Consider the following 22,882-nt stretch of genomic DNA (forward strand, 5'->3'; position numbering starts at 1 on the left):
CATGCTGGGCTCACATAATCAACCATGGCTCAGATGTCCCCCACTTTAAAAGCCACACTTTCTGCACAGTACTACTTTGAGAGAACTTCCATGGTGCTAGAATGCACTTGGGTTGTTCAAGAAAAGAGGATCAATATCTGTAAAAACAGTCTGAAGAGCACACAGACACAGGGAATAGCTGTAGTGCTAACATGCAGTAATCAGTTTCTTCCACAAAGGATGCAATAACTTGGAATATATAGCACAGACAACAATTTGGCTTAATTGGTATAACACCAATCACAAACCTTATGGCTTCTTTGCCACCATTATTATCTAAATTCCAGAATATGAGGAGCGTGTTTTTTACTGAGATTCCTGCAGCTCTATTGCAGCTGGTAACATAAGACAAGTCAAACTACAAATACTGCTGTCAGAATAGATCCTCATTCCTATGAGACCATTCTTTAGTTTCTCTGCAGCCCTCTTTGTTCCATGTGTCTGTTGAGCATAAACAGGGATGAAAGAATAAAAGGGAAATGGTCATCATGGAGCTTTAAATCTAACTTCTGGTTAGTAGACATGAAAGCAAAAGCAGATCTTTTTTGTGCAAATATTTCCAGCCAGCCTGATTTATATCTCTGGCTGTGACCGTTTGGAGCCTTCTTTTCTGCCAGGGAGATGATCCCAATATGATTCACCTCAGCAAATACGGCCATCTGGCAGATATGGAAATAACATTTTGCCTGTGCCCTCTCCAAATACCTGAATGGAGTCAGTTGTTCTGGGAGGTCCGTAAGCTTCTCTGAGTGGACCTCAGATTCCTCTAACTGTGTCATGTGTGTTCATCAGACTGCAGAAACAGGAACAAAAATGCTCCTGGAGACCACCTGTCTTGCTTTGGTCAGTCTGGAATCCCATGTACTATTGACTCATTTTCACTTTGGAAAGATATGCTGCAGGGAGAGTGTTATGCAAAGTCTATACCTCATTTTAATTAATTATTTTAATGACAGCATGGATTCTTATACTTTGTTATGGCAGTGTAAATGTAATTTGTAAGCTGAATAGTGTAAGGAAGTATGAGATCTGCTTGTTTGTGACAAAATAGTTTACATTACTGGATGAAAATAAAAGGAGGTGGAGGTGGGGGGTGGAGGGGAGAGTAACCCTCAAGTGCACCAGATTGTCTACTGTTCTTTATCTGGATGATGGCAAGCTAAAAGGGGCTGCAACACAGGGCAAAATTAGCATCACAAGTGCTCTCAAATAATAGCAAGAAACAGACAGGCTGCAAAACCAAAGCTGTCTACCCAGAGAATATTCAAGTGAACAAGCACAAGTATACTCCCCAGAAGAGAGTGGGGACTCAATAGCAATTCTGCAGAAAAAGAGGAGACAGAGATTTAAACTACTGTCACAGCTACAGCATGGAAGACACCAGAAAAATGAGACTAGCTGAAATTCTGTCCTGCCTCTGCAATTATTATAAGATCATGATGAGATGGAAATCAATGCGATGTGCCAGGAAATAGCTCATGTTGCAAAATGAAGAGAAGAGCTACTAAATACAGCTCTCTCAGTGTAAGTACAGCAGGCAATAAATCATCCCAATGTTCTGAGTGATTGTGATGTGGTGAAAATGTTTAAATGACCTTCACCCTGTTCCTTTTATTGCTGGCCAGAATATACAATGATGCTGTATTTCATCCTATGTAGCAAAGAACCACCATAGATCCTGTTAAGGACTTCATTATCACCTTTTGGGCAAGAAAAGGAACACATACTTACAGGAAGAAGTTGTAAATGTTCCCCAGAGGTACTGAGATGAACTTGAAGAAAGCACATTTTTTAAATGTTACATAATGAAACAATCTTTAGTTAAAATGACTTGTGTTACTTTCCACTGTCAAGCTGGTCTATCAGTTTTAAGCACTGTAATGAGCTTGTTCGGGAACTTAAACACTTCAGCTGGAAAGTTGCACAGATGTGTCTGTCACAAGTTAATTAAGCTGAAGCTTAGATAATGATGAACAGTTTTCATTACAAATTTGTTCTTCCACTGAAACCAGTTCCACTCTCCACAGTCTCTGATGTTGGGTAGCAAAGTGGCTTACAGCACACAACCACATATTTCTTCCTGTGCTAACCTATCTGACATAGATCTCACAGCAGTGAAACCAAAAGACCCTGTTTTTCAGACAAGCCACTCCTTGCTGAAGCCCAGCTAATTCTGCTATGACACTGCAACAGAAAATAAAGGCTATATCCTAAAAAACATTAACAGTGACACTGTCTGTCCTGCTTCACGTTTCTTTCACTCACTTGTGGATGCAGCTTCCATCTTTGAAGAAAGGCTTGTGGGTTGAGGCATATACTCTGAACTCACCAAATGATAAATTAGATCATCACCAAATGATAAATTAGATCATCAGGCTTGTTCAAACTGAGAGGTCTGCTGGCAGTGTGCACAAACAGTGTTGGGAAGATACCAAACAATTAACAGGCACTGTGGAACTGAAGTCAGTGACATCCTGGGAATGAGGACTTAAAGGATAATTATGCCTGCTCCAGATAGGGGGCTATGGTGATGGTGGACGGGAAGAAGAAAGCTTCCTGCCCCTTTGTGCCCTCAGACCTGTTCAGGTTCCAGAATATGCCATGAAACTGCTGGGATTTCCACATTCACTCCGAAAAATGAACTAACCCAGAAAGGGAGAAAAATTCTTGGATAGGCACTTCTTCCTCATTTACCAAATAGGTAAGAGCTCATGACTACAAAGTCAGCCAAAAGTCAGCCAGGTGTCCCAGTAGCTGATTACAAGTGCTATGCTCTTGATCAGCAGAGGCTGCAAGGGTACATCAGCTCCTCCAAGGAGGAGACAAACTATGTCATTTCTTTTCTTACTGCCCCAGTGTGTGCTTCTTGTTTTGCTTTTAAGGTAATAAGACAGGATTTGAGTGAAAGTAATAAAATAAAACAAACAAACAAACAAAAAAAAAACAAACAAAAACCAAAAAACAACAACAACAAAAAAAAACCTGCTCTGCTGAGCACAACTAATTTCTTCTTTTTTAAAGAGCAGTTATTACCAGTTTTAATACCATGTAAGACTGACTCATGAGGCCATTCCCTTACAGCTTTGCAGTTAAAGAGAATGGGAAGAGGAGCCTTGTTAAAATGAAAGCTCTACAGAGTGCTCTGCATTTCCAGTCAGTTACCTTTTACTACTTTGGCTCTAATTAAAAGGTTAACAAACATGAGCAGTGAGCATTTAACAGAGAATAAGAAAGCTCAGGTCTCTCTACTTGAACCATGAACTGCATTTAACTACTTGAATACTGCCAGTGATATAATCATGGCTAGCTTTTGATTCCCTAGGACAAACTTGCATAAGGATTACAAATTACAAATAATTCCTGTGGACAACAGGGACTCTTGTTCCTCTGAAGAGATCTGAAGTTATATAATCAATGCTGTGAAGGAAGGGTTAATTTCTGCTCATATTAAATTATGTGCTAAACAGTAACACCTCCACAAATGTGTGGAAAGACATGCAGTCATGTAAGTTTTACCGTGTACAACAGAGTACCCTGCACATCAGCAGTATTCTGCAGATATTATGAGTGCACAGTAGTGAAAGGCACAGGGAGGTCTACAGTAAGGCTAGTGGTTTAGCAAAGCCAGTGTGGTTTTGTAAGTGTGTGTGTGGCAGTGAATGTATCTAACAGATGGATAGGGAGACAAAATGTCCTCTTCCTCAGAGAATGGCTCTTCAAAGTGTGCAGTGTGCAGGGCTTTCTGATGCGGAGAAATCTGATGGACTTGAGGATGTGAGCAGGTTCCACCAGCTGTGGACAACAGTCCAGCACACTCAGCAATATTACAGAGTACACTGCCACCACATGTACAAGGTCCTGCACATACTGGTGAAAGATCTGAGAAATGCCTCACTTATGGAAGAGCAAACTCATGGACAGACATTCTTGCCAAAGTTCACCATGTTTTCTCGCTATAGACAAGTCCTGGCCTTCTTCAGGGAGAGATGCACACACATTGCAGCAGTACAATTGCTACAATTGCACTTTAAATCCAGTTCACCACCAAATTACTATGTCGTCATGAGCAGAAACAGCACCAAGTCTAAGTGGATGGAAGACAATCTCTGACAGCATTAACAGTGACATGTATGCTCTTCTGGCAGCTCATACCAGCTTTTCAGCAGCACCATCTGAACATTAGCGCTGTTATCCACAGTACTGTGTTGTACAGTTTCAGAGTATGATCTACTTGTCCCCATCCTGACTGCTGGCCACAGCAAATCCCTGACTTTAGACAATGGCAGGAGCCAGAATGGAGGCACATAGCTGCAAGTGAACAGCATTGCAAAGAAAGATCACAGGGCCTTCTGTTCAGTGGTGGATGACTAGAGTGCATTGTCTTCAGATGAAACCAGATTTGCTGTTTCACTTCCTCCCTTCCATCACTGTCCTAGTAAGAGGTGACAAGGAAGAACAGCATTTCCATGAAGCACAGACAGCAGCTTTGACCTGAACAAATAGCATTAGCAAAATGTCAGTAGATTCAAGAAAAATACCATGTGAACAATCTGAGCATGATACAACCACCTTGAGAGCCTTTCGAAGCTCTGTTAAGTGTATTGAATGCTACCCTGGCACTGAAGTAAAAGAGAGAACATCCTGATAGCAAAGCACTTGAAAAGGGGAAAATAAAAAGACTGCAGAATAGACCAGTGTCCACGCACTTGTGTGTTAGCTACTGAGAAAGGATAGAAAGTTAACCGTGAAAGTCAGTACAAAACACAACATAGAAGAGATACAAAAAGTATATTGAAACATTGCACAAGTGTGTCAGTTGTTTTCAAATTTCAAATGGCACTCTGACAATTCAAAATCAAATGTGGCTTTCCCCTTGATGTCAGCCAGCTTTGAGTCAAGGCCATCTAGGCCCTCAAATTATCACACTGGCTTTTATCTTCCGTGATATCTGATGAATCCCTCCTGAAGGAGGAAAGTTTCCCCATGTAGATGAAAAACACCTCATTCTTACAAAGTGAAAATAGAAGAGTGCAATCTTTTTTATTTTAATCTATGTGAGCTGCACTTGGAGAAGATCTAGCTCTAATTACATAAATTAACTCAGCTATCATCCTGCTATGGTGTTTCTTACCTTACAAGCACAGTTCTCCTTGATGGAGAAAAGTTAAGCACAAGAAGGTGATTTTCCTTGGCCCTTCTTCTTCAGGCCTTCTCTTATCCCTGAGTATCTTCTGCAACTGCTGGGCCAGTTTCAACACAGGTGGATAACTCTTTTCTCAGTTGCTAAACTGGAATCCAGGCTGGTGAGGACATTACCCTTCTTGCGCTCTGTAGAATAGACTGCAGTTCTCTGTCAGCCTACTTTCAGAGGCTGAAAGAGCCAAAGAGACACAAAGTGCACCTCCCTCCGCTTATAGTCAGTGAAGAAATTTGGTGCTGGATCTCATCTAAAGCTCAGTCTCTGCTGCAGGTATACACCTACACCACAGATACCCACCTAGGTGTGCAATTTGACTCTACCTGTCTTTAAGATTTAGAAATCTTATTGGATCATTTACCTCCATGAACTTGTGGAAAGAGGAATTTTATTTTCCAAGTTGTCCTGCTCAGCTCACAAAAAAACTCTAAAACAGCAGCTGAGGGAACAAATAAGACCCTGGCCAATGTCAGTTTTCCATTAAGGCTTTACTACCTGGCTTTTTGTTTACTTCCACTGAGCTATCATGTCCTTAACCTAAAGGATAATTTTTTTGACTGCGTCACATGGATTGTTTTCAGCTGGAGTTCAGTCACTCAATATGCTCTTTCTTCCTGGATCACTTATGTGCCCTTCTGATACCTCTGGTGATTTGTTAGAGTATTTGCAGATGCATCAAAATTATAAATAGTGCATGAGTATCAATGCATTTCATGGATTCACTTCAAATAAAATGTGAACCAGGCTGCTGCTTTATTTGCTGACTTAGGGCTTCTTTTGGATTTAACATTCATTTTAAATCTTTTATAAATTAGACTGGTACCTTTTTTTTCCTCACCTTGAAATGAACAACTTTCTTTGAATTGCATTCCAGCTGAATGTGATCCACATACTGCCAGCAAAAGCTATTCTGAGATGTCTGTCACCTGAAAGCTACTAGAATTAATGCTTAATGTTGATTTCCATTTAACAAACAAGGCAAAAAGTAAATGACTTTATCAACTTGTCTCTTTACATCTGCTTCATTCCCAATTGTAACACAACCAGTTATAATTGAGTTGCAGTTTAAGCAACTAAGTGGGCCAACCCACTTTTTCCGTGAGGAAAAAGGAGAAAAAAGAAAAAAAAAAAAAAAAAAAAAAAAAAAAAAAAAAAAAAAAAAAAAGAAGAGAGAATCTAGGTCGCTCTGCTCTTAAGTCAACAAAATAGATAATTGCTTGACTCCAAAGCATTGATGCTGCACTTGAGGTATGTCTGAGATCTTATATAATTAATATCATCCCTGCGTTAGCCAGCATCTCCCTAGGAATGGGCCACAAAGGCCTCTTCCATGTATTTGCAGCAGTGGAGATGGTCAGATATGATCCATCCTTTTCAGACTGCATATTATTCTCTTTAAATCTGCAAAAAAAAAACAACACCTGGAGAAACACTGGTCTTTAGCTGCTGTACAGTGACCCTGTACAGTGATCCCTGACCAAAATAACATGTTTAAAATAGATGGCATTTGTAACTTTTGTTATGCTGCATCAGAGTAACGCCCATAAAGGCTCAGGACCTGTAGGAATACAATCAAGGCCGGGATTTCACAGTATCACAGTATCGTGTGAGTTGGAAGGGACCTTAGAGATCATCGAGTCCAACTCCCGGGATTCGAGCCTTTCTGTGTAGCAGAGCAGCATTTCTGCCACTTGCGCTACAGGGGGGATTTGAACCCCGGGCCTCTGGTGTTGCAAGCAGCACCTTATACCACTGCGCCACTGGAGACACACTGACTTATGCAGAGATTGTCTCTGCTGATCTAGATTAGCTATTCAGTTATGAGCTAAATTGCTGTATTTTAATTAGAAGTAGTTTCGTAAGCATATAAAAAGGACCTAGTATTACAGAGAACAAAGCAAAATGCACTCTGAAGTGAGTCCAAAATAAGTATCAGACAAATAACCATGTAAGAACAATCAGTAAGGCAACTGTCCACAACTTAGAGACAAAAATAATGTGTGTCCTTAACTCTGGGCAGGCAGTTCACAGTTATTGGCTACTGTTGGAGTTAAAACAGCACTGAAACTTACATACCCTGCATTAAACTTGGGGAGACAACATGAGATGTGAAGCAGTTAAAACAATAGCATGTCTGTCTTCACTTTAGTCATCATCTTCTCTGTGTTTGCGATCAAGAGGAAGCATTTCATCACCTATTTTAAAGAAAATGCCAGCACAGCTGCATGCACAGCAAGAACCCATGTCTTGGATGAGAGGAACTGCAAACCAGACAAACACAGTCACCTGGAACATTTAATCAGTTGACTACTGTAAAGCAAAACTATCACACCCTTTTAGCATAAGGCAAGCAACTGTCTCTACCTCAGGACAACTCCAACCACAAGAGCATCTTGACACTGGCTAAGGGAACATGGTGTTCAGAGAAATATGAATTGCTCTGGGTTCTCTGCCTGGTAAGAATGCTCCCAGGCAATACAGTAAGATACACAGACAGCTAAGAGGGATGGTACATTCCTCTTCTATTCCAGAAGCCAATGTCTTACTATGGTAGTGAGTTTGCTTCCTGCCATCTTCCATTGTAGCTTTGAGAAAGGCTGTCTTTGGCCAAGCACATCTGAATTAATCACACAGTTTGCAGGGGTCTAGGGTGGGAAATTACCAAGCCATGAGGACAGAACCTCACAGTACAGCAGGATATGCTTGAGCCCAAATCATTCAGTCCTGCAAACAAAATGTGCGTCTGTTCCTGGGTGCAAAACCAGCACACAGAACACACTTCTAAAATATCTACTGGGGCAGACATCTACTTGAAACAGGGAGGAGGTTCCATAGGGACACTTAGCTCTGAAATAATTTGTTTCTTATATGTAATGTAAAACAAACAAATGAACAGATATGCTGAAAATAACATTACAGAAAAACTTGCCTCCATGTGAACTTCATGATGAAGTAATAGAACTATACAGAGAGGAAACGACATAATGGAAATGGAAAAGGAGGTGACAGGTAAAGTGATCTCATTGGCATAGTTTAAAAACGTGAAGTGTGATTCTGTTTAGCCAGCCAGAAGGGCTCACAGTGAGTCCACTTCACCTACACTTTGCCTCCAGTTGAAACTAGATGATCACTGTGGTCTTTTTCAATCCAGGCTATTCTATTATTCTACGATACAGTACCAAAGATCCCGATGCCACAGGGCATCAACTACAGTTGATTCAAGCTACAGCTGTTTACATGAGGCCCAAAAAATCTCTGCTTGGGCTAAAATATCACAACTAGAAAACTACCCAGAGGAGATATGAGCTTGTTTTACTCAGGAAAAACAAACAAACAAACAAACAAAAAAAACTAAATTACTTTCAATTTGAATCTGACAGCTGATTTCAGACCATCCTTGAACCAGTAAGATGATAGAAATGGCATAACGCTCCTTCTTGATAACATGGAAGTTTTCAGAAAGGGGAAATCTAACCACAGCTCTGTGGCACGCTCACTCAAGGAGCATACCTGTGACCCGTTGGTCAGGATTCCTTGACCACTTCAGAGACTACCATGTACTGGAATAAGATCAAAATGGAGTATAAAAACTAAACCTCTTTTAAAGACAACTTGATTATTATGGAGCTTCTTATAAATGATCATGCAGAGGCTGTCTGTTCTGTACCTCTGCTATGAAGGTATATAAGTACTCAAAATAGAAAACAATTTCCTGTCTTACTGGCCCTATATGTATAGCATGCACAATTACACTGATACAATTTTTGAAGCCCATCTGAGAACTGGTTTCTATTTCTCCCTGCTTTGTCCAGCAGTGGGCTCCCCCACCTCCTCTCTTCTCTTTCACTAGACAAAAACACTCTTAATTCCTGACTCAAGTATGCTCATGGCCAATTTATTCCCATTATTCTTTTACCGATATTGTCCTTCACCTTAAATAGCTCTTCCTTCACTGCAGTGTTCACTTCCCTCGTGTATTTAGAGAGAGCAGTTGTGTCCCCTCTTAACCTTTTTCTTCAGCATTTTAATGCATCGCCATGCAATTATAATTTTCCTCTTTCATGCTCCTTTTAATCTGTCACCGTGCAGACTGGATGACAAGGAACAGGAACAGCTGATGTTTAAACTGTGACGTAAGAAAAATACACAGGAGAAAGTTCAATTGACACAAGAAGAGTTTTAAGGATGCAGAATGCAGGGGGAAAAAATAATTAAAAAAAAAAAAATTAAAAAAAATGCACAGACCTGTCTGTCTCTGACACAGGTCAGAGTTTGTCTAAACACACTCACAAGCAGTTTAATTCCCAGACAGGACTGTGCACAGACATAGGTAATGCAATAGCAGTTTCTGCAAAATTTCTCCCTTTCCTTCCTTGTTTTTTTCCTTTTCTCTTTTTTTTTTTTTTCTTTTTCTTTCTTTCTTTTTTTTTTTTTTTTTTTTTAAGGAAAAAAAAATAATCTTTAATGTAAAAATAATTCTGCAGGAAATTACCAAACACTCAGACCAAATGTTCAAATTCCATGCCAATTACCACCCTAGATCTACACCCTGTGCTTGAGCATCACTTGGAATTGCAGAGTGCTCAAAAGACAACAGAGCAGTCTCACCTGCAATAGTAGTGCAATTGGACAAGAGTACTTTCAGTGCTGCAACTGATGTATAACTGATGGGGAAACAAAGACGTTGACAGCTGCAGCTGATTAGGGAAACTGTGTTTTAAAAGAAAGTGAAACAGACTGGATGAAACTCAGCTATTTCAAAAGGCAAACAGAAAATTGCCATGAATTCTCACAGGACGCCTATGTCCTAAAAATGAATACTGTCATCGCCATCAAATACTACAAGCTGGATTTTTTTTTTCATTTTTTTCTTTTTTCTGGTGTCAGGGAAGAGTGGCACACATACACTTAACGCCAGAATAAAATAACGGGCTGTCACAGATTAAAACCACAGCTGTTTGGGCACAATGTGTTTTTCTTGCATAGTCTTCCAAGTTTATGCTAAGCCTTTCTCTTCTTGATTGCAGAGAAATACAAACTGTTTATAAAGAGCATTTATTTATTTATTTATTTATTTTAAATAAACTCCTTTCAAAGTCCTTTTGCAAATTAAATTCTAACACCTGCATTTTCAAGGAATTTAGCAGATAAGTACATTTCGGACAGACACTGGAAAAGAGACCAAGCAAGCAGATCCACAGCTGCTTCCCCTTCAAGGGACATGCAGAAGGTCTCTCAGGATATGCAGTAAAATAGTGGAAAGTCATATTCATCACAAATATCAAGTCAAGGATAAACATCTAAGCCCATTAAGTCCACAAGTTCAGGTCTGCCAAGAACCAAGAAGCAGAGGAAGATGTACCAAAATAAAATGAAAAGCTATTGCCTTCCAGTGAAGAAGTCAGTGTTCAGGTGCCCAGGTCACACTTGACCCTGTCCTGCTCTTGGGATAATGAGCCCACATACTGTTTCCTATACAGGGGTGCTGAGAGAGCCATTGTCTAACACAGTGAGCAAACAACCTTCCCAAGGACTCCCAGTGTTCTCCCACAGATGAGTCCAGAAGCAGTATAGTAGTTATAACCTAACTAGTTATAGATATAGTTATAGTTAGGTTATAACCTAGCAGTTATAACAAGTCAGCAGTATAGCAATTGCTATACATATTGAGACCCTGCTTCTCTACACATGGCCAAACATCACTTGCTGATGGAAAGTAGAGAATAATTGTTTTCTCTTTGCTCCCACACAGCCTTTGATTGTTGTTTTTTTCTTTAATTAAATTATCCTTATCTCAACACGTGAGCCTTTTGGTTTTAGCATTACATTTTCCCCAATCCCAGCTTTATTTGAGGAGGGAGAGTAAGTGAGCAGTGTAGCCATCAGACCACCACACTTGGTTTCTGCATTTCTTTCATTATATTCCAGAGAAGATATTGCACAGCCCTTTCAATCCTGAATTTCTGTTGTTGCATGTTTGACATTCCTGCAAGGTCAATAACACTGTAAATAAGCTGCAAGATTCAACTCATGCTGCAAAACAATAGCTGTTAAGCTGCTTCATTATTGTACAGTAATGACAAATTCATATTTCAATAAGATGCACAACAGAAAGTAGATTAAATTTACTTGTTTGTATTAATGTTTTTCTGCAGTGACAGTGTCTAATTTCAATCATCTCATTTAAAACTGCACAAAAAAATCAATTATCGAATCGCACAATGTGATCATCGATTTGCTCCCAGAAAAAGATATACACAATTTGCTTAAGCTATTCTGTCTCTAACATGCACTGTGATTCATACCAGTGATAGGAAGATCACTAGTAACCCCAACCATGCCTGTAATTACAGCTGCTACCTTAGCAAACCATTGTCCACCCAGCAAACTGTGAAAATTCTAAGCCTTCTCAGCAATGCCCTACACCACTCACTAATACCAACCTACTGGAGACAGAACTGACTATAACCAAGCTTTTGCAATCATGTTGTAGGTGAGAGAGTAGGACAGAAACCAACACAGTTCTCAAAGCCACAGCTTAGCTAATGCTCTAGGTTTTGTGAAACCTTAAGCAAGCACTTGACCCCAGCACATGTAATGAGCACGCAGGCAGTGAAGCACTGCATCCTCCCAGAAAGGCTCAAGGCAGAGTGCCCTCTGCCTTACCACTGGAAGAGAACAGAGCTCACAAGAGATACAGTATGCTTCACCTACAGCTCTTAGAAGAAATTTCTGCAGTATTGAAGGACTCATATCCCATAGACACCACACTGAAAACTGTATTACTTCTCTTAATGCCTGAAACACTGATGGATTTCCATCCTGGAGGCCACTAAAACTTGCACCTTAACTTCTTGCTCCCTAAGGATCAACACAAAGGCAAAACAGTGGCTTGCAATTCAAAGTCCCATTGTTACCAGGACAGTCAGAATAAGTGTAACATGACATGGGCCAGACTTCCACCCATCACCACATCTGCTACTCCAAGAGGTGTTTTCTATGCAGCATAGACCAAAAATTCAGCACCGACAAACTCAAACTGAGCCAGAAGTATTCCTCTGGTAATTAAGTCCCACACTCCAAGATAGCCAACTTTCATTGTGAAAGATATAATAAAAGTCAGAAAGATTCAGACATATGGCAATGGATGTTTAAATGAAAAGTGTGCAGAACTTCTGCCAAAGAGGACAACACTGAGGAAGTATGTTTAGTTCTACCATTAACAAATCCTAGATGAATTCCCTAGTGCATGTGACATTTCCTCATTTTCTCCCTCTCTGTGAAAGAAAGCTTCTCACCTACCCATGTCACTCTACTCCAAGCTGACTCTTGGCAAGCAGATGCTCAGTCTGAGTTAAGCCCGTCATGGCACATCTTCTACAATCAGCAGGACAAAGGCTGCTCATTTTGTGCAAGAATACTAAGTAAGCACAATCTTTGTGCCATTTTACAAATAAGGCAAACAGATGTAAGAAAAGAAACATAGGAGCATTTATATGATTCTAAAACCAACGGACACAACAGAAGCAAGAAAATACAAAATAAAGTTTCCTGAAGAAAGACACATGAAAGGACTTTGCCAGTATTTATTTTTCTAATTTGTATAATAGATAAGTCAGCTGGCCCTCACTCCAGTTATTCCATCAGATCATCTCCACAGCCAATGATTTGCTTCCTTGAAAAAACTTCTTTCTCCTTGGCTTTAATGGGAATTTCTGAAGAACAAATGTTTGCAGGTTAGCACAGAGGGATCTGCCATCAAGAAAAATGAACAAGGAAAACTATTATCTGCTATAGATTAAAAGGCCTTGAACACTTGCAGGATCTATGTTTACTTTGTTTTTCTGTTGCCCCCATCTCGGCAACAGACATCATGACTGCACTCAGCATAATCCAATTTCTTGAAGAAAATATCTTTGCCAGCAGTATGCATTAAAAAAAATCCAATAAAACCATCCCTTCTGAAAAATGTATCCATCAGATATCAATGCTTACTCTTCTTCCTCAAAATGTCATTAAAATGCAAGTAGTCAAAGCATTAGACAAAGAAGAAAGGATCTAGAAGACAGTGGATCAACAGCACAATCACATTACAGATTGAAGTTGCAGCCTTCATCTCATGCTCTTACTCACTTAACAGTTTAGAAGTTGAGAACAAAGGCAGTTGGGTCCCCAGCACCCACCAAATGCCACAGTGTGGTGAGGTCTCCTACCTGAGATACATCGTGTGTCACATACATCAAGGATTACAGGCAAAGGAGGCCGTAGCTGTAAATTCCAGCACTATGTTTGGGCACTACAACTTGAAGTTCTGCATTGCAGTTTCAAACCCATTCCAGGACCAAACATTAACATAAGCAGTGGAGCACAGCTTATGTGATGCATGAGGTCCCAGAGCAGGAAAGGCTCAGCAGAGAGCTGCAAATGTGAGAAAAAGGGTGAGTTGGAGGAGGCAGAAACCACTGTGCCCATTTCATGCCCTGTGCCACCCTAGACAGGTGTCTTTCATAGTGCTCAGTCTTACTGACATCTCCAGAAGAAATCAAGGACTTAATCTGCCTATCACAAACTAGTGAAGTCCAGCAGCAAAGCATGCATTTCAGAAGCTTCAGAGAAAGAAGCTGCTAAAATGTTAAATGCCAATAGTTTCCTCCCAGGCTTATCTGCCCTTTGCACACTCACATCTTCACTAATACAAGCTTAGCTTAGGGCCTGCTTTTTCAGAGCTTATGGGCAGTGACTTAAATCCTGTTATCTTTGAGAGGGTTTAAATCTCTCACTACCTTCAAGAACAAGAGGATTCCTGCTGGACTGAGATTTGTGATATACATAATGGAACCAAAGCAGCAGCTGGGGGACAGAAAGCAGTCAGTCCCACCTGCTGACATATTCCAGATGGCAATCCACTTGCATTTGTTTTCTGCCTACTGTATTTTACGAAACCTCATGAACAAGTCTTCACTGAATCTTGATAGATAAAGAATTCAGTGCCAAGCAGTAGTCCTCTCTCTAAGCTGCTGCCAATAAAACTGAAAATCATGCCTGTATTACAGCCCAGTGAATGTCTAATCAGAAACACAAGTCTGCTCTTCCTCCTTCATGGGGTTTAAACAGTGAATTCAAGGAATTAGGACAGTATGAAGAAAGAATTTAGACAGTAGCCTTTACATGCATCATTATATGAGGTATGTTACATGACTAATACAGTGGCTGACATTAAGAAAAGTCACCATTTAGGATAGGGATAGCAGTTATATGTTTCTCCTGTCTGTTGATAAAAGGAGCACACTAAAAGGGGCCAGCAGTACACTATATAAAGCAGAGTAGGAGCTATTCTGGCTGCTCTGTAATTTCCTTACCTTCATAGCTTTCTGGCCTGCACAGTGCCCATTCTCTTAGTAAGAAATTCTATTCAATCACATGGTGATCACATATCTGTGAAATCTGCCTCACCTTTCCTTTTCTTTAAGAAAATGCGCAAGACCCTTGACCCTCAAGTCTTCCAGTAAAAAGAGGTGGCAAAGCAAAGCTTAATGAGAGTTAACATCTGTTCTCCTTCAATCCATTCACTCTGTTTGTCCAGTCCACAGTGATAGAGGAAGTGAGCCAGTACAGTGTGACTAGCAGTTGAGTATTAAAGCATGCCTTGCTTTCACACAACCGATGCAAAACTAAGTGATGTTCATTGAAAAATATCATAGTTAAATTCTTCCAGGGACCGTATTAGGTCCTTCACTGCCAACATTTTCCTGAGAAGTCATACATCTTGGTCGATAAATCATGATGACAGTGCTACAGGGCTCTGACCTGTCTTGCTAAAGAGCGCTTCTAATGTGAAATGCAATCATGCAACCACACTGGTTGTGTTCACTTAGTGAACTGTCACAGAAACAGATAAATGACCAACAGACATCTGTGTTGATATTGGTTGGTGTGGAGTGGATCTGACTACGGGCAGAGGTAAAAATACCTTTTTGCTGTCATTGTCACTTCTCTGGCAGAAGCAATGATTTTAAGCTCTCAAGTTTCCCCTTGTTTTCTTCTTGTCATCCCACACAGCAAATCAGAATCATGACTGCATTTCAGAACTGTGGTGCTTGCACTGCCACATAAACAGTACAAGGGGGCACTTTATACAGAGGGCAATGAAATGTCCTGAGTGGAGAAAAAAGTAAAAGTGCCATAGAAACTAGCTGGCCAAGTAAGGTAATATTTTGTAGTGCTTTACTGGATCACAGCCCCCACTACTTATGAGCGGGTCAGGAATTTTACCTTGAAGGGGCCAAGAATTTGCTAAGACATCTCAAGCCTACTAACAACCAGGCAATGACTGCTGCCAAGACTAGCAGCAAAATCCCAGTGCTGGCAGCACAGCAGAGGAGAGACGTTCACTGTACAGGCACAGCAAGCTTCTGCAGACTCCCTTTAACTACAGGTCAGAGGATGAACATATTCTGCTTCAGAAGAACCTGCCAAACTAATTTTGTATCATCCCAATCCTTGAGAGTCATACAAACTCACAAACTCCTACACCACATAATGTAACTATCTTTCCTTGCTTGCTAACTCATCTCAATCTCTCTAAAACACCTTCCTGCTTTCTACCCCTCTGACTAGCAAGGCTCCAAGGAAATGCATATCTGATTGTCAGAGGCCACTAGAGACCCAGGAAGCATGTTCAGAGACTGCCTCAGAGATGGGAGAACTCCCAGAAGGATCATGAATGCATCAGTTGTGGCTTTACCACTGGATGGGAAACCAGTGTCCAAAAGAATCTTCACTTCCTATGATATGATACATCTGCCCTGGAAGTAGCTGTTTTCCCTCTTTAAAACCATTTCTAAGTTAAAAATATGCCTCTGCATAATGAATGAACATTTTCTGTTTTTGCCAGTCTGCAGAGCCTTCTCCTCTATCCAGCAAGGGGCAAATGTCAGGCACAGTTTGCTAATATACTATGTCATGTGGCAGAGGAGCTGGCACCCTGGGCAGCATCTTGCTGCAGACATGAGATACCCAGACTTCACCAACAGATCCTTCCTGAACTTGACTTCTCAGCAGCTCCTATTATAATGCAAATCCTGACCCTGCCACGCAGGATTATGTTAGAATGAATGTCTGCCCAGATTAAATGTTGTTTGGTGCAAGCACACACTGCTCCCAGCTCCAGCTAGTCACAACCCCATAATAAGAGTATGCATCTCAGCTGTTACTCTGCTTCTGCAACCCTCCACCCCTTGCAGTCTCCAAGCAGTTATTTCTCTTCAGTGGGCTGCCTGATCTCCAACTGCACAGACTGTTTTTACCATGCAGATCCAGGTTCATTTCCATGTAAGCAACCTTACAGTGTAGATAACCTATATAAAACCTGCCCTCCTCAGGGGTGTTTCTCCTTCAGATAGGCACAATCAGAGATGAAACACAGCACTGTTACCACAAGAACATTTATTTTCTTATATAGGATCAAGTTTGATCACACAAAATAGAAGGATATGAAGATATTTTTCTTCAATTTGGCCTTCACAGACAAAACACCACAATGAAAACTTGGGATATCACTCCATCCTTAACTATGAGATTTGGCTCCCTTGGTGAGAAAATAGTTCATTCCTTGCAAAAATGAAAAACACATTTTCATACCACAGAAAATTGTCCTGCAGGAAATGTCTCTACCATGTACTGAAGCATATGATATCAGCAACACTACGCATAAGCCATCTGCTCAGTCCCATGGCTACAGTTTACCCACACCCCTCCACTCCCCCCCAAAAATAAAAAATAAATAAAAATTAATGGAAAATGCACACATCAGGTATAGTAAAATAGAGAGAATGATCAGGAACACCTCATGGCTTCTTCCAAGACCAGCCACCTCTCAGAGACAGCCTGTATTCAGTATCGTTCCAATGACAATCTCACTTTTTCTGAACATTTGGGACAAGCAGCCCAGTAAGGTAATGCAACTGTGGCAGAAAAAAAAAAAAAGAAATCTCACTCCAAAACACGTTAGTGTTGGATTCCATTTTTTCTCCCTCACTGCTGTTTTTTCTGTTTCTCACCACTGAGTTAAAGAGACTCATCACACATGGAAGGAGATATATTAAAACCATACTAAAGGTCTGTCCCATAACTACATCAGTGGTGAGGGAACACATTAATTTTTTTCCTGCTTATTGCAGCAATATTATTAACAAATATCACTTCCCAAATGCTAGGTCACAGATACCAAATTTCTCTTCAGTGCCCATTGGTCAGTGTCTGCCCTAAGTTCAGGGGAAGGATGGAGGAGAGGCTCCCATACCCAAAAGAAAATGTCACTCTTTCAGAGTCCCCTGATTAAATCTTCCTACTCTCTTTGCCATTGCTGCCTCAGAAGACAGCACAAAGCAAGACAATACTTATGTATGGTACAGCAGGACACAGCTGGTAGGGTCCCAGCACAGCCCAAGTCCTTCCAGCACATCTGCGGTGGGAGGCATTCCTCCCTTTCTAACACGGGCTTCGGTGTCTGCTTGTTGCTGCCCTCTCCTGCTCAGATTCTTTCAGCACTTAGCTCTGGGATCACGAATCTGGCTGGCATGTCCCTCTGCAGCCACCAAATAGCTCTCCCGGCCGCAGCCCCACCGGAGGCTCTCAGCGGTCCATCACCTCTTGCACCGAGAGGGAAAGGGCGATGCGAGGCCCCCCAAGTGCCAGCTGCGCTTACCTCCTAAGGCTTGCTTCATCACAAAATCCATGGCGATGGCTCAGGGGCGCTGCCCAGCTTCACACCTCGCATGCACGGAGACCGGCAATCCGCGGCGGACAGCCTGCGGGGAGTGGCACAGACACCAGAGGAGCGGTTTCTCCCGGAGGAAAAACGGCGGCTGTTTGCTACCACCTTCCACCTTCCCCACCGCCTTCCTTCCCAGCCAAGTTTCCACCCGCAGACCCTCGGACTCCAGCCCTATAGGACAAGGCAGGGGAATGCCAGGCAGTGCGAGGGGTGGAGGGGTTGTAGGCAAGAGGGCAGGGGAGCGATGATGGCCCGAGAGTGCGGGTGGCCGGGAGCGCGCCGGACAAGAAAGCGTTAAAGCTCCGAACTTTCTCTCTTCCCCGCCCGCACCTCCCGCCACCTGGCTTCCGGAGGGGGCATTTGAAGGTGAAACGCTCCGCGTGTGCCCGGCGGGGCGAGCGGGTAGGATGAGCGGCGGGGATGCAGCCGTGGCGGTGGGACGCGGGGCTGCGACACCTCTCGCCGGGGATCCCAGCGCACTGCCAGCATCTCCCCGGAAGATGCTCCACCAGAACTGAGGACGGACCGGCGGCGGGCACAGCCCGGTATCCCCTCCGCGGAGCCCGCTGCCTCCCTTCGTTGGCCTCGGCGCCGGCTCCCAGGTGCCACTTGGGCTGCACCGACCGCCGCCTGCCCACAGCCTCCTCTCCTCGCTGCCCTCCCTCACGCCGCCGGCACGCACCCTTCGGCACGGCACCCTGCGCCCCTTCCACCCCGTGCCTGTACCTCGCCGGCTATGTGGGCGCTGTGCGGTGCTGGACAGGTGATGCGGACCGTTCCGCTGCTAACGGCTCCAAACGGCGCCCATGTGCCAGCGGGCAAGTTGTGGACGTGAAGTGGAGGAGAGAGAATGAGTCCGAAGCTTCTCCCTACTTTTCCCCCGCGCTCCTCTTTTTATCACGGGATTTCCGGACCATCCCACCTACACGGTCCCTCCTTCCTCCTCCCCCGGCTGCTGAAGCCGGGCTCTCGCCCTCCCCCTGCTTCCCGCTCCCCCGCCCCTTCCCTGTACCGCCCTCGCTCCTAGGCTCTCGCCGCGGAGGAGGTCCTCGGCTCTGCCAGCCCCGCAGAGGGGGTGCGCGACTCCATGTGTACACCCCCTGCCTCATCCCCCGCCGTCTGCGTGCGCCAGGGACCCTGCCTCTTCGCCTGGAGGAGATGGGGGAGGGATTAGCCCGCTACTGTATTTTGCCAGTGCTTCCTTGGTTATCCTCAGGGGTGTGTGGGAAACGTCTGAAAATACGCCTTCCTGCAAAAGGTGGGAATGTGTGGGAGTGATTCGCGTCTTTCGCTCTGGGTCTTTCCCGGACATCTCCGCTCGTCCCCTAGGTCCTGAAAAGAGTTGTCAGGCAGCGTGGAAGACAGGGAGGGAGCAGCGCCTCGTCCTCTCTTCTCCTTCGGGTTGGATTGTACTGTGGCCGGACGGACCGCCGGCTGAGCTCTCCGTTCCCTCCCTGACAAGGTCCGTCTGTATCTCGAGAAGATGGGGGGAGGACGGAGGCAAGGAAGGGAGGAGAAGGACCCTCCTCCTCCCGGTCGCCTGATGAAGAGCGTGAAGGCTGCGGTCCGCTGTCCAGCCCGTGTTCAGAACGGATTTTGAAGGAGGAGGGAGCAGAGCAATGCTCCACCCGCGTATTGGGCATGCCGACAGCCCTCTCAGGGTTGGGTGTAGCGGGCACGAATTCTGCAGCGGATCGGTCCTCCTGTCACCAGCAGGAGAGGTGGAACGCTACCGGTGCAAACTGTATGGAGCCAAAGTGGTTGGAGGAGGATGGGGACGGCAGAAGGGGGAGCCCTGGCTGGGGGAGCAGCATGATGGCGTAATCGGGACACGGTAAAATAGTCTTACCGGTAGACTTCATCTGAAAGTCAGGGAGGGCATCGTGGGGAAAGGCAAGCAGGTCTGGCAGGCACGGCAAAGAGCCTGCTCACTGTCCAGCGATGCCGGCTACCGTAGCTTCTCAGTGCCTGCTGCAGGCTAGCATCTTCCCACCTGGGTCTGACCCAGATTGCTCCTAGAAAATCACCTCTCAGACAGACCCTAATATCAGCCTAGGAAGCTCAGCTGGATAGAGATGTGCTTTGCTTTTACTGACAGTTTTCAGAAAAGTAAAAAATAACAAGCAAGGATGGGGTAAACAAGTAAATAAACCCTCATTTAATCCCTAACTCACATGCTTTATCGTGGTCTGGTCTCAATACTACCTACTTTTTCCAGATAATACAGCTGCCAGAGAAACACAAAACACCTGATTCATGGCACTCACCACTACACAGCTTGTTTTTCCTCATAAGAACTAGGCACCAAACTATAAACCTCAATTAGACGCTGATATTCTCAGTTTCAGGATTTCTCTGCCACCCCACATATGAACTTCCAAGCAACTCTTAACTCTCACACAATGTACCTTCACAACAAAAATTCAGATGCTTTTAAGCCTGATTTTGGTGTCTTCTGTTCGGAAGGCACTCTAAACTATCAGTCAGGAAAGATCCCACCAGTATTCTCACCATCATCACACAGGTTTCAAATACTGAGAAAAGGAAGGGCATAGTAAAAAAGAGGTGACATATTATGTAGAACTTTGTCAAATAACAGATTCAGAAAGAATTCTGGGGAACTCTTTTGCTTCTGAAATGGAACAGATTAGGCCTGACACAACTTTTGCTCAGCATGCTGAGACTTTTGGGGATCCGATATATGATTTATCAGAGATACATGCCTTTGGCAACAGGAGAAATAACATCTTGCCGAGCCATAACAATGATAAGAGCAATGCTCCGTGGATATTTTTTTCTGATGGCATAGATTATGGCCGTAACTTTTTATGAATGTGAAGCTGGCAATAATGCAATTTTAGTATGTTTAATGGGCGGGAACAAACCACAGAAATAGCAGTGATTTTTGGGCAGGGAAAAGGTGCAGATGCGGGTTCTGTTTCAGCACCATGGACAGAGGAGCGCAGCCGCGTGTGGAACGAAATTGGGTCTACTTTGGACTGCGACTGCTAAACATCACGCTTCTGATTTTGGGCACAGTCTAATTCTTCCCTTGCAGAACCAGAGCATTAGGCATCCGCTCTGCTATGTCATCTGGTGCAGATGAAGGACACGGAAAATTACAAGCAAAATTCTCCGTGTAACTTTATCCAGAAATCTTTCTGTTTATGGATGTCCCTTCAAGAAGTAAGCCGATAATCAGTTACAGCCACATTACTCATATTATATACATATATATATACATATACACATATATAAATAAAATACGTACATGTATATAGATCTCTAAAAAGAGAAAAGCTCTGCTTCAAGGGACAATAAATTTTTTTTTCAAGATATTTAATCTCAACATCTTTAAAATAAATCTTCGGTTATTCAATTCCATATGGTGTTTGACTGCTAAATTGAAATGAATAGAAACAATACTACCAATAAAGCTCACAAACCAAGTATAAAGGTTACAGAAAATAGTTGACTACACCTATATTTTTTTTTCTTCCCTTCCCTTCCCTTCCCTTCCCTTCCCTTCCCTTCCCTTCCCTTCCCTTCCCTTCCCTTCCCTTCCCTTCCCTTCCCTTCCCTTCCCTTCCCTTCCCTTCCCTTCCCTTCCCTTCCCTTCCCTTCCCTTCCCTCCCCTCCCCTCCCCTCCCCTCCCCTCCCCTCCCCTCCCCTCCCCTCCCCTCCCCTCCCCTCCCCTCCCCTCCCCTCCCCTCCCCTCCCCTCCCCTCCCCTCCCCTCCCCTCCCCTCCCCTCCCCTCCCCTCCCCTCCCCTCCCCTCCCCTCCCCTCCCCTCCCCTCCCCTCCCCTCCCCTCCCCTCCCCTCCCCTCCCCTCCCCTCCCCTTCCCTTCCCTTCCCTTCCCTTCCCTTCCCTTCCCTTCCCTTCCCTTCCCTTCCCTTCCCTTCCCTTCCCTTCCCTTCCCTTCCCTTCCCTTCCCTTCCCTTCCTTTCCCTTCCATTTTCTTTCCTTTTTTTCTTTTTCCACATTATTATCAGCTCACAGTGGTATAACTGCTGCACTGTTCAGTGCACTGTAGGAAGCACCTGGTCAGTGGAAAGATGATTAGCTGGTGGCAAAATGATCGATAGCTACTGAGACAGAAGAGTTGGACTGTTGCTAAGGGTAGTTTGTGCACTGGTGTTCTAGTCCCACCAGCTATTTAGCTCACTGAACACAAACGTTCTATATGTTCAGGCTTACTCTTGAGCTGTCAATAGTGGCTGCTTGTCAAAACATTTCAAAATTCAAGCAATTTTTCACTTCAGAAATATTGCTTTGTTTATTGCTGTTCCACTCAACTTATAGAAAATATTACATTCTTTATTTTCCAACCAAACAGAAAAAATATATATTTCATCTTGTAAGTAGCAGAGTTTCCCTGTAAGCCAAAATTATCAGAGGACTTTTCAGCAATTTCTGCTAGCTCTTAAGAAAAAGACACTTCTGATTTCTAGGTAAGTATTTGCTGCAAATATCACAAAATCATTTTTTAGGTGCTTTGCTCATAAAACCTGAAATAAACATGTATTGCCTTGCCTTCTGTACATACATAAACAGGCCTGCATACAAGACTTCCTTTCTGGGCAAAGAGTGACAATTTCTATCTCTTTTTCTGGTTTTTTTTCCTCTGATCCCATTGTCCCTGTAGCTCTGCTTCTTTTTCCATGTTCTACCCTTTCTCCAAACAAATCCTCTTCTTCCTATCTTGTCAGGCACATTAAGAGTCATGTCTCAGTAGGGCTGTGATTCCTGCAGATAGGCACAGTGCTATAAAGGTCCTGTAGATCATATTTCCCAGCTTTACAGCTCTATATGATAAGGTTTCTTTTGCAGGCAGAATTTGGCCACAAAGCTGAGAATCCATCTGCATCA

At 43.3% G+C, this 22,882-nt stretch overlaps 1 protein-coding gene across 1 annotated transcript in view; it reads right to left on the bottom strand.

The window, feature by feature from the left end:
* Positions 1-18,993, bottom strand: part of CPLX1 (complexin 1) — a 107,483-nt gene extending 88,490 nt beyond the window's left edge. Inside the window, exons 1-2 of the mRNA XM_072359982.1 lie at positions 18,738-18,993; positions 17,943-18,045 (exon numbers count right to left, since the gene is read on the bottom strand). Of these exons, the coding sequence (XP_072216083.1) occupies positions 17,943-17,973 (31 nt within the window). The 5' untranslated portion in view covers positions 17,974-18,045; positions 18,738-18,993. The remainder of the gene's footprint in view (positions 1-17,942; positions 18,046-18,737) is intronic.
* Positions 18,994-22,882: the final 3,889 nt, after the last annotated feature.

This window comes from Excalfactoria chinensis, chromosome Z (assembly GCF_039878825.1).
Source record: "Excalfactoria chinensis isolate bCotChi1 chromosome Z, bCotChi1.hap2, whole genome shotgun sequence".
NCBI lineage: Eukaryota > Metazoa > Chordata > Aves > Galliformes > Phasianidae > Excalfactoria > Excalfactoria chinensis.